The 16,313-nt window shown below is 37.0% G+C and overlaps 2 protein-coding genes across 3 annotated transcripts in view; one reads left to right on the forward strand and one right to left on the reverse strand.

Moving 5' to 3' along the window:
- Positions 1 to 2,546, forward strand: part of NKIRAS1 (NFKB inhibitor interacting Ras like 1) — a 45,796-nt gene extending 43,250 nt beyond the window's left edge. The window contains exon 3 of the mRNA XM_058180945.1: positions 2,045 to 2,546. Within this exon, the coding sequence (XP_058036928.1) occupies positions 2,045 to 2,119 (75 nt within the window). The 3' untranslated portion in view covers positions 2,120 to 2,546. The remainder of the gene's footprint in view (positions 1 to 2,044) is intronic.
- UBE2E1 (ubiquitin conjugating enzyme E2 E1) overlaps positions 1 to 16,313 on the reverse strand; it is a 52,303-nt gene that overhangs the window by 35,357 nt on the left and 633 nt on the right. Inside the window, exons 2-3 of one of the 2 annotated variants that reach the window (XM_058180941.1) lie at positions 15,304 to 15,485; positions 14,290 to 14,340 (exon numbers count right to left, since the gene is read on the reverse strand). In XM_058180941.1, the coding sequence (XP_058036924.1) occupies positions 14,290 to 14,340; positions 15,304 to 15,455 (203 nt within the window). In that variant the 5' untranslated portion in view covers positions 15,456 to 15,485. The remainder of the gene's footprint in view (positions 1 to 14,289; positions 14,341 to 15,303; positions 15,486 to 16,313) is intronic. The other variant, XM_058180942.1, reaches the window with a different exon arrangement.

The following is a 16,313-nucleotide window of genomic DNA, read 5'->3' on the forward strand; positions in this document are numbered from 1 at the left end:
AAAGAAAGGAAAAACAAATCAGTTGGGTCTAGTGGTTAAGGCAGCAGGCTAGAAAGCCAGTGACTGTGAATTCAAGCCATGCCTTAGCCATGAAAATCAAGCTGGGTGACCTAGGGCCAGTTACTTTCTCTCAGCTCAATCCACTTCACAGGGTTGTTATGGGGACAAAAGGAGAAAGGTTTATTATTGTGTGTATGTTTTTGTGTATTGGGTATGTTTGCCACCTTGAGGTATTTGTAAAAATAAAGGCAGGGAGGAATGAATGAGGAAAGGAGGGAGGGAGGGAGGGAGGGAGGAAGGAAGGAAGGAATTCCCCACGCTAAACAGTAGCAGTAGCATGCCTGGTAAGGAAGACTAATTTTCAGATATCATTTCACAGACATTAGAAATCATATGCACACTCTGCAGTAAATAAATTTGTTAAATCTCTCCTCTTGCCTGACAATAAAAATGTGTTCAGTGGTTTTCTTTCTGTTTATTTTTATTTTCAGGCAGATGGGAACACTTCAAAGCAAAACAGTGAAAAACAGTTACCATTTCTATTTTCCAAAATTGTCTAGGTCCACAGGTGGTACATAGCCTTCCAGAAAATAAAGGTAGTAAGTAAATGAAGACCAGCATTTTGCACTAAAATACTTCTGACCATAACCCTGTGATGCATTTAATTTAAAAATAATTTAAAATAAAAGATTAATAGTGAAAGAAATATACATACATTAGAAGAATATAAAGTGGAACACCCCCCCCCTCAAAAAAAAAAAAAGAACTCTGAAGTCCTGAAGCTTAGTAAAATCCTTTTGGGGTTTTTCCAATATACTTTTTCATTTGACAGATAGGAGAAATGGAGTCTTATCTGTAACAAAGATGACTATGTTATATTCAGGTACCCTTGCAGGGTAAATTACAGTGGGTGATAGAATTAGCCTTGGCTGATCTCAAAAAACTAATCACAGTTGGTCCAAACTAGTACTTTTTATTTATTTATTTATTTATTTGATTTTTATACCGCCCTTCTCCCGAAGGACTCAGGGCGGTGTACAGGCAAAATGGGGGAAATCCCATGGTTCTACTAAGGAAGCCAAAAATTTCCAAGAACGTTGGCAAATTATTTATACTTGCTGCCAAGAAAACTACTGTACATGGTCATATCCATTTAGAAACCAGAAATCTTTACAACCTGGAGCTAAAAGCAGGAAATTATGTATACAGACTGAATCAATGGTGGGTTTCAATATTTTTACTACTGGTTCTGTGGGTGTGGCTTGGTGGGCAGGGCATGACTTGGTGGGCATGGCAGGGGAAGGATACTGTAAAATCTCCAATCCCTTCCCAATCTAGGGAGAGGTTACTGCAAAATCCCCATTTCCTCCCGATCAGCTGGGACTTGGGAGGCAGAGAAAAGATGGGGGCAGGGCCAGTCAGAGGTGGTATATACTGGTTCTCCCAACTACTCGCAATTTCCACTACCGGTTCTCCAGAATTGGTCAGAACCTGCTGAAAACCACCTATGGACTGAATGGTCAGAACTGAACACATTACTCAAGTTAGTCATGAGAAAATGGCACAAGTTGGAGTCTTGCCTCTTAATATATCATATATGCAGGCCAAAACAAACCAATTTCAAAACATTAATCTTAATAAGATAAGCATGGGTTTATTTTATTTCATATTATTATAATTACCTGTCAACATCATATGTAATGGGCTATCTTAATAGCAAATGGCAAAACAATTTTTATAAAATAGAAAACTCAATGACAATTCTTTGCTTCTAACTTCTAACTCTCTCTTCTATGAATTACTCGGAATGAAGGCAACTGAAAAAGCAAATAGCCTTTTGATGAACTGGATTATTTCATCAACTGTAATATGTAGAGAGGAAAACTGGAAAGAACACTCAATGGAGCTAATATAATAGACATACAGAGAAAGAAAATGATAAAAATTAAATGCAAATCTCTGACACAATATTCTGTTTGCCACTAGACATTTGGGCCTATAAACCCCTGTCCTGACTACATTCTCACTTGTTTTTCCTTTACAGCAATATCACATATGTGAAGCAATGAATAGCGGCAAAAATACAAATCGCCCAAGTAGATGGCTTAAAAATACATGATTCACTCAGAAGTAGAATTTGATGTAAATACATGAATCTTTATATAGCACCAATTCACAGGTAAGCAGCTTAATAATAGTAAAACTAGAAAACAATTAAAACGTTCTCTCAAAGCAGAAGCAGTAACCACAACTGAAAGTGCAAAAGAGAGACCTAAATATCTAAACAGAAGTGAGTAAGCATAAAGTGTTTCATAAGAGGGATTTTCAGAGCTAAAATAAAACTGTTTACTTCTCTAGATCAATGTTTATCTTAGATGATCTCAAACCAATAGATTTGAATAACAAGAGCATTTATAACCCAGAAACAAAAAAGCTTTTGGATCAGTGAAAAGCTCAAGTAAAGCCAGAGTCTAAGAAACTGAGCAAGGTTTTAAGCAAATAGTTATTATATACAAAAACCACTTGGCAAGAAATAGGAAACTGAATATAAATACAATCCACTCCACAATTTTTTTAACACAAAACATAGTTTAGCGTGATCAAGACAGTTTTCTAGACAGTGTAGGAAATTTCTGTTTAAATTTTGATTTTCTACTTCACTGTGAAAGGAAAAACCTATTTCCATCTCTGAAGTTTATCACTTACCAAGATTTTTTTAAATATTATTACCTGTAAAAGTCTATGATTTGAATAACATGAAAGAAAAGAAATAAATTAAGGGAGTTCTAAATATTTACTGTGTATATGGAATAAATTAAAGTATTTTTTTACATTTTGATTTTAGAAAAGACAAGGAATAAGCAGTCCTCATACATCCTGTTAATTAAACAGATCACAAACAACTCAATAAATGGTTAATTGTATATATTTTAAGATTATACTTATGGCTGTGTCCTTTTGAGTTGATCTATTTCTAAACATTATTACAATTAAAACAAATTGTCCTTTCTCCCTATATTAAAAAGCATTAATTTAGAATTATTTGGAATATATCTTGTGCATAGTAGTTTTCTGATCAGAAAATAGATTTTAAGACATATTTAGAGTATAGATAAGCATCATGTGCTGATTTCTAAAAACAAGCTACCCACTAATCTTCAAAACATTTAGATTTCAAAATTTAATAATTATGTATTTAATTGCAATGTAATTACAATTAAACAAATTTAATTGTAATTGTAATGTAATAATTATGTATTCAAAATTTAATAATTAAGCATTTGATAAAGTAGACCATAACCTACTACTAGATAAAGTAGAAAAATGTGGGTTAGACAGCACCACCAGCAGATGGATTCGTAACTGGCTGACCAACTGCACTCAACGTGTAGTCCTCAATGGAACTACATCCACATGGAGGGAAGTATGCATTGGAGTACCTCAAGGCTCTGTTTTAGGCCCAGTACTCTTCAACATCTTCATCAATGACTTGGACAAGGGGATAGATGGGGAACTCATCAAATTTGCAGATGACACCAAGCTGGCAGGAATAGCCAACTCTCCAGAAGATAGGCTCAAGATACAGAAAAATCTTGAGAGACTTGAACATTGGTGCTAACTAACAAAATGAAATTCAACAGTGAAAAAAGTAAGGTTCTACATTTAGGCAAAAAAAACAAACAAAATGCACAGGTACCATATATGTGGTACCTTGCTCAATAGTAGTAACTGTGAGAGGGATCTTGGAGTCCTAGTGGACAACCATTTAGATATGAGCCAGCAGTGTGCAGCAGCTGCCAAAAAAGCCAACACAGTTCTGGGCTGCATAAACAGAGGGATAGAATCAAGATCACGTGAAGTGTTAATACCACTTTATAATTCCTTGGTAAGGCCACACTTGGAATATTGCATTCAGTTTTGGTCGCCACGATGTAAAAAAGATGTTGAGACTCTAGAAAGAGTGCAGAGAAGATCAACAAAGATGATTAGGGGACTGGAGGCTAAAACATATGAAGAATGGTTGCAGGAACTCGGTATATCTAGTTTAATGAAAAGAAGGACTAGGAGAGACATGATAGCAGTGTTCCAATATCTCAGGGGTTGCCAAAAGAAGAGGGAGTCAAACTATTCTCCAAAGCACCTGAGGGTAGAACAAGAAGCAATGGGTGGAAACTAATCAAGGAGAGAAGCAACTTAGAACTAAGGAGAAATTTCCTGACAGTTAGAATAATTAGTAAGTGGAACAACTTGCCTGCAGAAGTTGTGAATGCTCCAACACTGGAAATTTTTAAGAAAATGTTGGATAGCCATTTGTCTGAAATAGTGTAGGGTTTCCTGCCTGGGCCTTCCAAGGTCCCTTCCAACTCTGTTACTATGTTATGTTTCTGTGTTTATCAGCTTGGACCTCAAACATATTTTTTTTCCAACAAGAATTATACTAATATCCATGAGGGAGATTTTTTTTACTTTAGAATCTCTCTGTAAAATGCCTTTTCACTTTTTTTGATCTTTCTTATCATGGGAATTACATAGAAAAAAAAATAGTCTTAGAAAAATTACTTTCCTGCAATCAAGAATCCCCAATTTTCCATGAGACTTTATAAACAACACTATTTACACGCCACATTTTAAAAAATCAAAGCAAAATTATATGTACTGTATATGGTTTATATTCTTCTATAATAGAAATGGCAACTTAAGTAAGACATCATTCATGTCTTCTAAACCAGAGTTAAATCTTGGTAGTTTTTAACCATAATAAAGGTGGGATACAAACAATCAAACAAAAAGGTAAATAGCTATTCCTCAGTTCCTGTCACCAACTGTTAATACTTCTATGTTCTTTTTCTGATTAATCCAAAGTATTTATAGTTACGAAGTTCCAATTTAGAAGAGCTACATCTTTGAACTTCAATACCAAGAAGTGCTTGCATAAAACTGCAGGGAGGGACTCTCTCAGGCTTTCTCTGCTAGCTTCAGAAAGGCAACTATGATTGCCTTTAATCCATGACTTCCTAATATCAACGTGAGCAATTACTACATTACTCTTTCCAAAAGAAAGAGGTCATGGGAGTGGTAATAGTTTGAATAGCAGATGAGGAAATCACAGCACAGTACTAAAAATTATTCCTACTCTTTGTCAAAATCCAAAATTCCTGCTTTTATACAACAGTGGCCCAATGAATACTAGTCATGTTCAGCTCCTGGTGACTATATAGGAATTTTGTTTTGATTTTCTTTTCTTTTTTTGGTAACAGTGTGATTTGTTTTCCCAGTGCCTTTTCCCAGGCTGTTTTTTACTTTCCAGTCAGCCTACACCAGTTCCTTTGCTGCGAGTTTCCATTCAAATACTGCTATCTAGGTCTGACCCTGCTCAACCTCAGTGTCCATTTGCTGAACAGACATTGCACCCTCCTGAGACAAAATAATAAAGTTTCTTATAGTTCTGTAAAATATCTTAGATATGATTTATAGCAATAGAATTGTTTATTAATAGTTCCCCTAATTTTTCAAACATTTAGATAAATTAGCAAAATTAGATATGTGAAAGTGTTATTTAGACATGGCTACACTGGCATAAAGTTACATGTGTAAAGGGTTTTTTTGTACTGAAAAACACGTAAATATGTTATCAGAAATGTATACAATATGCACCTATTTTTGAAAAATCAGCAAGTCACAAAGATAGCTAAATAATATTAAACAGTATTTATACAGTTCAAACCCTACTTCTTGATCAAAACATTTGGATTAGATCAAATTATTGGCCTTTTTAGCCCTGTGTATTACTTAGTCTGTAGCACCTCTAGCAAAACTCTTTCTGAGCCCTGTTTTCAATTTTTTTTTAAATAGACAAGATTTCAATGTATAATTTGAGACTATAAGTGTAAAAAGCATCTAAGCTACAACTTCCGCTTAGAGAAAATGCAGCTTCTGAATTAATCGTAGTAGAATCTCAAACTTCCAACTTTCTGGTTATAGACAGAAGTTGGATATTGTATTACTCATATTTCCAAATATCAAAGGTAAAGTAGTAAAATGACAGGTGAAAAAAAGATGAATTTTAATATTACATTTGTGTAATTGTCAAGTCTATAGAACACTACTTATTGAAATATTTTAAATGAATATTTGAGCTAGAAAACAAGACAGACATCATGTAGCTAATTGCATCCATTGGCTAAATTTTCTATCATCAGAACTAACGTTTATCTTTGTTTTTCTCTCAATATTTCTGTTCCCAAAATAGTTGGAAATCCAGAAAAGACAGATATGTGTTGATCAAATAGAGCCCTTGTGATTATCTGAATTTGAAAGAAATAATTCAGAACCACAATAAAACAAGTTGTAACAAGGCATAAATACATAAACTATTACCCATATTCATCCCTCCAATGTATTTTCATAACTTGTGCTAAAATGGTGGCTTTCCTTGCAGTAAGTATAACCTGAAGGATGAAGAATATACAAGTTGAAAATGGTAATACCAAGTGTATAGTACAGTATTGTAGTAAGTGGTTATTTTAGTGTATAGTACTAAAGGATGCTATATGCCATTTAGTGTTTAGAGAAATTCACAATTATCAGGTATTACATAATAGGCAATTTTCAATTTAGTAAACAAGGAAAAAATCACTATGGAATGTACAGAATCATAATCTCACATGCACTCCAAAATCCCTAAAACATTTTTCCTGCAATTATCTTTTTTAACAATTGGAATACAGCAGATTGTTTCTTCCTTTAAGAAAATAGAAACCACTAAAGAATATATATAGTACCAAGGAACTTAACAAGGTTCTTGTCACTTTTTAATCTGAAGATACATGCAACAATATAAAACTGCTAACATGGGAAATGACTAAACACTTTTATGAACAGACTATAACCTGTTAGCCGGGTTTCCGAGCATTCCATCAGCTGAGGGCTCAGGGTAGGGGTGGCGGGGTGGCGGTTGTGATGAGAGAGAGTCTTGAGCTGAGAGAGTCCACTGTGCCTCAGATAGCCGGTTGTGAATCCCTTCTTGTGAAGTGGGGCCATAAGAATCAGATGGGTCTGTTGATCGCGTACCTGGCTCCTTGCTACGTGACTACAGCCCTGCTTGAGCTGCTTGAGGTGCTTGCTGGGGTGGCGATTGAGATCCCCAGACTTTTGGTCATGGGGGATTTCAATCTGCCATCGGCCGGCTTGTCATCGACGGTGGTTCAGGAATTCCAGGCTTCCATGACGGCCTTGGACCTGATCCAAGTCCCTACACACACGGGGGGGGCCCTACACACACGGGGGGGGGGTCCACACTGGACTTGATTTATATCTCTGGACAGTGGTTTAATGATCTGGTATTAGGGGATTTAGTGACGACACCGGTGTCATGGACAGATCATTTTCTCCTCAGCCTAGACTTTCAGACCGCCGCTCACCACCGTTTCGTCCCAGGCGCCTGATGGACCCCGAGAGGTTCCTGACGGAGCTTGGGCCGTTTCCTGATGATCTTGCCCACGGCACGACTGAAGAACTAGTTGCAGCCTGGGAACAGGCTGCAGCTGGGGCTTTGGACTGTGTCGTGCCTTTGCGGCCTCTGACCCGGCGTAGATCTCAATTGGCTCCTTGGTTCTCTGAGGAGCTGAGAGAGATGAAACGCCAGAGAAGACACCTAGAGAGTACCTGGAGGTCCAGCCATTCCGAGGCTGATCGGACACTAGTTAGGTCTTTTTCGAAAGCCTACCTAGTGGCAATGAGGGTTGCGAAACGTTCCTATGTTTCCACCCTCATTGCGTCGGCAGATAACTGCCCGGCTGCCCTGTTTCGGGTGACTGTTCCCTTCTACACCAGGGGGGACGGGATGACCCCTTGCAGGGACGTGCTGAGGAGTTTAGTGGTTATCTATACGATAAAATCGCTCAGCTTCGGGATAGTTTGGACCAAGATTGCGATGATCCGGATGAGATGACTGAGGCTCGTCTTGTTGATGTTGTTTGGGATGAGTTTGATTCTGTGGCTCCCGAGGATGTGGACAGGCTGCTGGGGAGGTTACATGCCACTACATGTTTACTGCACCCGTGTCCCTCCTGGCTGGTGCTGGCCACTCAGGAGGTGACACGAGGCTGGCTCCGGGGAATTATAAATGCTTCTTTGTTGGAAGGGGTTTTCCCCGCTGCCTTAAAAGAGGCGGTGGTGAGACCCCTCCTCAAGAAGCCTTCCCTGGACCCGACTATTTTGGGTAATTATCGTCCAGTCTCCAACCTTCGCTTTGTGGCGAAGGTTGTAGAGAGTGTGGTGGCATGGCAGCTTCCCCAGTACCTGGATGAAGCCGTCTATCTAGACCCGTTCCAGTCCGGCTTCCGGTCCAGGTACAGCACGGAGACAGCTTTTGTCGCGTTGGTGGATGACCTCTGGAGGGCCAGGGATAGGGGTTGTTCCTCTGCCCTGGTCCTGTTGGATCTTTCATCGGCTTTTGATACCATCGACCATGGTATCCTGCTGCGCCGGTTGGAGAGTTTGGGAGTGGGAGGCACCGTTTATCGGTGGTTCTCCTCCTATCTCTCTGACCGGTCGCAGATGGTGTTGGCAGGGGGGCAGAGATCGACCGCGAGGCGCCTTACTTGTGGGGTGCCTCAGGGGTCGATTCTCTCGCCTCTCCTGTTCAACATCTACATGAAGCTGTTGTGCAAGGTCATCAGTGGCTTCGGGGTGAGTTATCAGCTGTACGTTGATGACACTCAGCTGTACTTTTCCACCTTGGGCCACCCCAGCGAAGCTGTTGAACTGCTGTCTCGTTGCCTGGAGGCCATACGGGTCTGGATGGGGAGAAACAGACTCAGACTCAATCCATCCAAGACGGAGTGGCTGTGGATGCCGGCACTCCGGTACAGTCAGCTGCAACCGCAGCTGTCTGTTGGGGGCGAGTCACTGGCCCCAACAGAGAGGGTACGCAACTTGGGCGTTCTCCTGGATGGACGGCTGTCGTTTGAAGATCATTTGGTGGCCATCTCCAGGAGAGCCTTATACCAGGTTCGCCTGGTCCGCCAGTTGCGTCCCTTTCTGGACCGGGATGCCTTATGCACGGTCACTCATGCTCTCGTCACTTCCCGCCTGGATTATTGCAATGCTCTCTACATGGGGCTACCCCTGAAGTGCACTCGGAGACTCCAGTTAGTCCAGAATGCAGCTGCGCGGGTGATCGAGGGAGCTCCTCGTTGTTCCCGGGTAACACCGCTCCTGCGCAGTCTGCACTGGCTACCTGTGGTCTTTCGGGTGCACTTCAAGGTTTTGGTTACCACCTTCAAAGCGCTCCATGGCTTAGGGCCCGGGTACTTATGGGACTGCCTGCTGTTACCTTATGCCTCCCATCGACCCGTACGCTCTCACAGAGAGGGTCTCCTCAGGGTGCCGTCCACCAAGCAATGCCGGCTGGCGGCCCTCAGGGGAAGGGCCTTCTCTGTTGGAGCACCTACTCTCTGGAACAACCTTCCACCCGGTTTGCGCCAAATATCTGACCTTTGGACCTTTCGCCGGGAATTAAAAACCCACTTATTTATTCAAGCGGGACTGGACTGATTTTTTAAATTTTAAATTTTTAATTTTTAATCCTTTGTAATTTTATATGGGGTATTTTAGGTTAGGTCAATCTGACGGTTTTAATTCGGCCACTATTGAATAGGTATTTTAAATTGATATTTTAACTTTGTATATTTGCTGTTTTTATCTTTGGCTGTACACCGCCCTGAGTCCTTCGGGAGAAGGGCGGTATAAAAATTTTAAATAAATAAATAACAGAATAACAGAGTGGGGAAGACCCTTGGGGACTTTCTAGTCCAATCTGCTGCTCAAGCGAGAGAACCTATACTATTTCAGATAAATGCTTGTCCAATCTCTTCTTAAAAACCTGCACTGTTGGAGCATCCACAACTTCTAAAGGCAAGTTGTTCCACTGATCAATTGTTCTCACTGTCATATAATCTGATGTGAAGATTTTAAATATAACTGTGCTTTGAAATGTTCAATACTAATGGCACAATGTAGAAAATAATTTTATGTGCATGTGTATTTAGAGACTTATTGATAAACTGCTTCTCTAATTGTATTAGACAAATTTGTGTTTATAATAAATGATTTGACTGATAAATTAGTAATAAAGTAGTTTAGGCTTCCATATCCATATGAATCTGGAATATATATTAATTTGTTTGTTCTAGAGGTTATGTAAATATTTTCAATTAATATGCATTGATAAAGTGATGTATATATCACATCATCCCCAATAAAATCCTCCAAAATATTGCAATCATGAAATGAACTTGGCTATCATAAATCTCACTTTTAGCTAACAGATGTATCACTAATATATATAAAGAATCTCCTTAAACTGAAAAAAAAATCAAAAAAAATCAAGGGAATATATTCCCAGGTCATAGAGAATAAGTCTTAGCTTTATTTATGTACCCCTGTTTTATTATTATCATTTCTTGATGAACTGCAATGTTGGTACTATTCATAAAAATCTGGAAAACAGCTGGAAAAGATTTGGTTATTATTCAGGTAGACATTACACTTTCCAATATATCAGTCTTCTTGATTGGGCTACAGAGCAATTTGCACTAAATTCTTTTATCAAAGTTATTAAATCAAGAATTTTAAATAGACTCATAAATAGGCCTTAAGGAAAAAACCTCTTCACTTGCTTTGTTCATTACTTTTCTGGAACAAACATTCAGGTAATCCTTGACTTACTTAATGAACATTTAATGACCATTTGACGTTACAACAGCACTGAAAAAGTGATTTATAATTATTTTTCAGACTTATGACCATTGCAGCATTCCCCCATGATCACATGGTTTACATTTGGATGCTTGATAACTGACTTACATTTATGACTGTTGCAATTTCTTACTTAGCAACATAAATATTGGCCTCAATTTTGGTCATAAGTTGAGGACTACCTATATTTACACAACTCTCAAATTCCATGTTAGTGAACATCTAAGCATACATGTATTGGAATTCCACATATATAGTATTATTTCTTTATCGATTAATATAAGCCATTGCATATGAAAGCATTTTAAAATCCATAAATTGACAAGAGAAATGTAGATGATCCTTTCATGGAGATACTTTAAAGTTCTAAATTAGAAAATTGAAGTGTACAAAGTGAACATAGCTCCTTCATATTAATGAAAGTTTGCATTTAAATTAATCAAATGCCATTTTTTAAAAAAAAGATACTGCTTTTGTCAATACTACGAGATTATACAAAACCTTATTTACAGAAACCTATTTTTTCTTCTATTGTTTTTTGAAAGTTAATGAAAGCCTAGTGAGTGCCTGGATTTGCTCTTCAGATATCAGTTTTTTGATACATACTTGTTGTTCAATATGTTGCACAGAAAGAGTTATGTACACATGTCAGTATAGTATCGATAGTTTCTACTGGTAGTTTTTATATACATGGTTAATAAAGAAAAGCTCTTGGTCAACATCTGGAGCATTTCAAACCAAAACCATAAAATGAGGTGAAACTTGATCACTTGAAAAGTATTGCCGTATGAAAGGAAAGAGTTGCCACTCAGATTACTATCAGGTATAGAGCAAAAGACAATGAAGATGATCACATGTAATAAAGGAGGAGATGCAAGAGAAAGCTGTTGTTAAAAAAAAGCAGTCCAAAATGGTTATACAACACTATTTCACCACAAAACTTTAATTTTAGTTATAATTTTCTAAGCATCACATTGGACACAAATTTCTTACCAATCAAGGACTGAGATTCTATTCAAAGCAGTTTATAGTCAATGGTCATTTTTATGAGAATTACTTAAGTCTTTTTCAATTTACCCCAAAGACTTAGTACATTACTAATTACTGCCAGTCAGACAAGAAGGAGAGCTCAAGTGGGAATTAGACTTGAGTCCAAGAGACCTAGCGTTAATTCCCCTGCCCTATAAGTTTCATGGGTCCTTATCTATTTGTTCCCAAGAGAAGCCAGGTAGTCTGGGGTCATTCCTGTATTATATGCAGGATATAATAAAGTAGTCCGTTTAAAGTCTACATTTGTGAACTTAATTGCTTGTGCCTCACAATTAACTTACACTACATATATTCACATGAAGCTGGCAAATCTTAGTTTTTCAAGCACAATCCACACAAAATATAAACAGATCGTCATTGACAGTTTTCAACTTTGGCCTGAAGGCAAATAATTGAATAATACTAAAAAAATAAAGTTAGAACATATTGGCAGACTTCTTAAAGAAAAAAGGATATCTGAAAAATAAAGCAGTTGCCCCTGTCACCATTAATATTAAGAATACCAAGACATCTCTGCTTATCAACTGGAATTGAGTGAAATAGTTTTCACCCGAAAACAGTATTTAAAAACTTGGTCTTTTGTGCTTTCTTATCAATGTTAGCCTCAAATCATCAAAACCCTGGACAAGGACCATGAACTACCCTGAAGCCTAGTATTTACAATATTTAAAATTTATTTATTTATTAATTTATTTATTATATTAACTTATACAGACACCCATATCACAACTGTACTTCTACTACTCACATGTTAAGTAGAAACCAAAGTTTTTTCCAACTCATAATGAAAGCAACTTGAGAATTGATAAGTGGTGGTGGAGGATGCAGAGACAATAGAAATAGCCTTGATAGATTGGTGCCTATGTTACACAAGTACAATAATTTTAACACTGTCGGCCTATACATTAGGTAGCAGTATCCACATTATTTTTACAAATGGTACTTAAATCCGTTGTTGTATTTCTTGTGCCAATCCTTTTAGCATGACATCAGTGCTGACTAGAACACTTATTCTGGTGAAAATTGTTCTATATACAAAAAAGAATTTTAATATGTTTAATGCAAAAAAGAACCCTTTCTGTACTAAACTACACTTTATCAAAACTCAAGAACTTTATTAAAAAACAACATTACTGCTTTTCTTATTGTTTTTCTTATTCTTTTGAACAATTGTGAGCATAAATCACAACTAATCTTCTTTGATGTGAACAATGAACTTAGATTTTTTTTTAAAAAAATCCACAATAATCTACATTTTTATCTACCTATATAATCATAAATACAAGAATCTTACGGTCCCTAGATTGATTGTGGCATAATCCAATCTCTGTCCCTCAAAGGTCTTGAGCAAAAAAAGAATATTTCATGTGTCTTAAAATTTTTGATTCCTAAAAAAAGGATCCACATTTACTATCATTATATTTTGCCAAAATAGAGATGTGAAAGAGACTAGATTCAAACATGAGCTGTTTAAATAGAGTTAACTATTGAAAGTGTCCTACGATAACCTGGGTACAAATTATTCAAAAAGTGTGGGCTTGAAAGAAAAAGAAAACGGTTCAATACTGGATCCAGAGTAGAGACAATGTTTACAATCACCATAAATTAAAATGGTGTGTAGTTTCCATAGCATGACAGCCCTCATTGATCAGAAAAATATTTTCTCTTTTTCTGCCAGAGTGAGATAGTCATGAAATCTACTCACCTTCCTATTAAAAACAAAAGATTTTACTACTTCGTAACTAAATGCAAAGGGTTAGAAAAATTAAAGGATAGCAGACACTTTCCAAAACTGTTAAATATTTTAAAGTACAGCTCAGATCTGGTTTATAAAAGACAATATACCCCAGGATATGCTATTTACAGATTATACAGGGGTTTAAGGTACACAGCTGTCCACCTTAAAATTACACTTCTGTAACAAACATTACTATTGCACACAGAGATAGAAGGGGTATTTCCTCTTTATTCCCAAATCTCAATAACAACAATATTAAAAATATTTATGAAAGTAAAAGACAGAAAGAAAGTAACAAAAAGGAAATGTGCTCTATATGCCAATGTGCTTTATATGCAATTTTTCATAACAAAATTCACTTCTGAAACTCACATCCTGAATTTCAAAGTTCATAAAGAACCATTTTACACACCTCTCCAAAAAAGATTTTCGGTGTTAAGTGTTCAGAACCAAAAATGGTATTTTTGAAAATTCTCTATATAACAATGTGATTGAGCACTGTGACCGTCAAATTCTTTTAATGATAAATAATAATATGAGATGTGATGCCTTTGTACTCTGCCTTTCCCTGCTAACCTACAACCAGCACAAACTGAATGAAAGTCAGAAATATAATATAATGCCATCAGATGATATTTCTTACTTAAACAACAGGACATGGGAGAAAATATAGGATGGCATTGTAAATTCCACACTTGTAATGCATAATTCAAGTTAAAAGGAGAAGTATCAATATATACCTGCAGTTGGGAGGTGGATCTAAGGTGATATCAGCCAATTCCTTTTGAATCCTATGACAATAAAGAACAAAGGTTCACATTATTTTGTGAAGTTAGTTTGATCTGCTTTTTTAGCTTCCCTATTAACAGAATTGAAAGAAAATTGCATAGACTTACAAAACAGGAGCCAGTCAACATTTCCTGATATTTCCTAATCAATATTTATATCACTTAAATTAAAGAAAGTAGACAAAGAGAAACGAAATATTCTTTCTTTTCCTTCCCCAAACAAGACATAAATCTATTCTTCTCTATATAAATTTCTAAAGAAAATCTGCTTCTTTTATTTTTATTGTTTCTGTTGTGATAATAATAATAGAAACAAGATACAGAAAACTAGCTCTATTAGGCAACTTGGTTGAAAATTCTGCTTCAAATTCCAAAGAGCAAACATATATAAAGATCATAACCATGAAGATGTACGATACAAATATTGCAGTTGTAATTGACATTGACAAGTCTTGTCAATGAAGCAGGGCATATTTTACATGAAAGTATGTATTGAATTAAAATTGATTTGAAAAATAGAATTTGTTAATTGAAATGCACATTATAATAAAAACCAGAATTTCCCTTTCGTAAAAAACAAATATTTTGTCATATTAGCTTAAAAAAGCAAACATAAAAAAACCTTTACATTCCTTATGTAAAGACTATTGTTATAATCTACTTATTCGGATAGGTGAAGAAATGAAATGTCTCAGGGTCATGTAGTAAATCAACAGCAAGGCAGGAATTTACAGTCTTGGTTTCAAGTCACATGCTTTCAACTTTTCTCACTGTCAATATCAGTAATATAGACAAATGCTAAGAGGAAAGTTATCAGGAAAATAATACACCTTTAAAGGAATGGCAATTTTTATTTGGAAAAGTCATTATCTTTCACAAAGAAGGAATGAAACAGGGATATTGAAAAGAGTAAAACCACATTTTAAAAGGCAGGAAATCAAGGTTATAGATAAAAGACAATCTCACCTTTTTGCGCTGGTGGAAAGGAGCTTGGAATTTTTACTCATGCTGACTTTACTTTCTTTCTTCTTAGGTGTGTTTGTCTCTTTCTCAGTCTGTTGGTTGGAGGATGAAGATGAAGAAGAGCTGGTGCTAGCCCTTGAATCGTCATCCGACATAGCTCCCCCCCACTATAGCTCCACCCAAACCTGGAGAAGAAATACCACAAGGAACAGGGATGGAAACTGAGAATTACTAATAAACTGCATATGTGTATGTGTGCATGTGTATATGTGACTGTCTGTCTCTGTGGGTACAAGTCTCAAGATTATAACTCTTGGGAAACATTTTCTTCTCCTATTGCAGGGACTGGATTAAAGGAGGAAAAAGAAGTAATCCTCCTCCCCCCACTTCTGTTTCAATAACATTTAATGCTCCTTCTATCTCTAGAAAGGAGGGAGGGGAGAAGGAAAATGAGGGTGACATAGGTCAGAGGGAGAGAGAGACGTAGGGAAGGAAGAGGGAACAGGATTACTGAGACTAAATAATTTCCTTAAAAGTCTCCTCCTGCATTTTTTTGAGTGAGACTTAACAAGACCCCTCTCCCAAATATTCACTCCCAAGACACAGGCACATGGAGAAGACACCATCAACAGCAATTCACTGCTTATTATGCATAAGAAAACGTTGTTGAGAAAGCAGGGGAATCCTTATTAACAAGCTTAGGCAGAAAGAAGAAATTCCCATTTGGGAAGAGGGCTGTAGTAAGAAAGGCTGATCAAACAAGTAAAGGTGATAATTTAAGAGATTAGAAAAGAAACTTAGAACCCCAAGATGAGCAGTGGGAAGGTAATACTTCTCAGGAAGTGTATTATCAATGACTACTAATTTAGAATGGAGGGAGGATTGATCAGAAAAGAGACGAGGTACGTGAGGGAGGGAGATTTGTAGCTTTCGGCCACCATTTGTGTGTTAAAGGCGACAGGAATTTCTAAAGGCGTGTGTGAGGGTATTTGGGTAGCTCTACAATTTAAAAA

This window comes from Ahaetulla prasina, chromosome 4 (assembly GCF_028640845.1).
Source record: "Ahaetulla prasina isolate Xishuangbanna chromosome 4, ASM2864084v1, whole genome shotgun sequence".
Classification (NCBI taxonomy): Eukaryota; Metazoa; Chordata; class Lepidosauria; order Squamata; family Colubridae; genus Ahaetulla; species Ahaetulla prasina.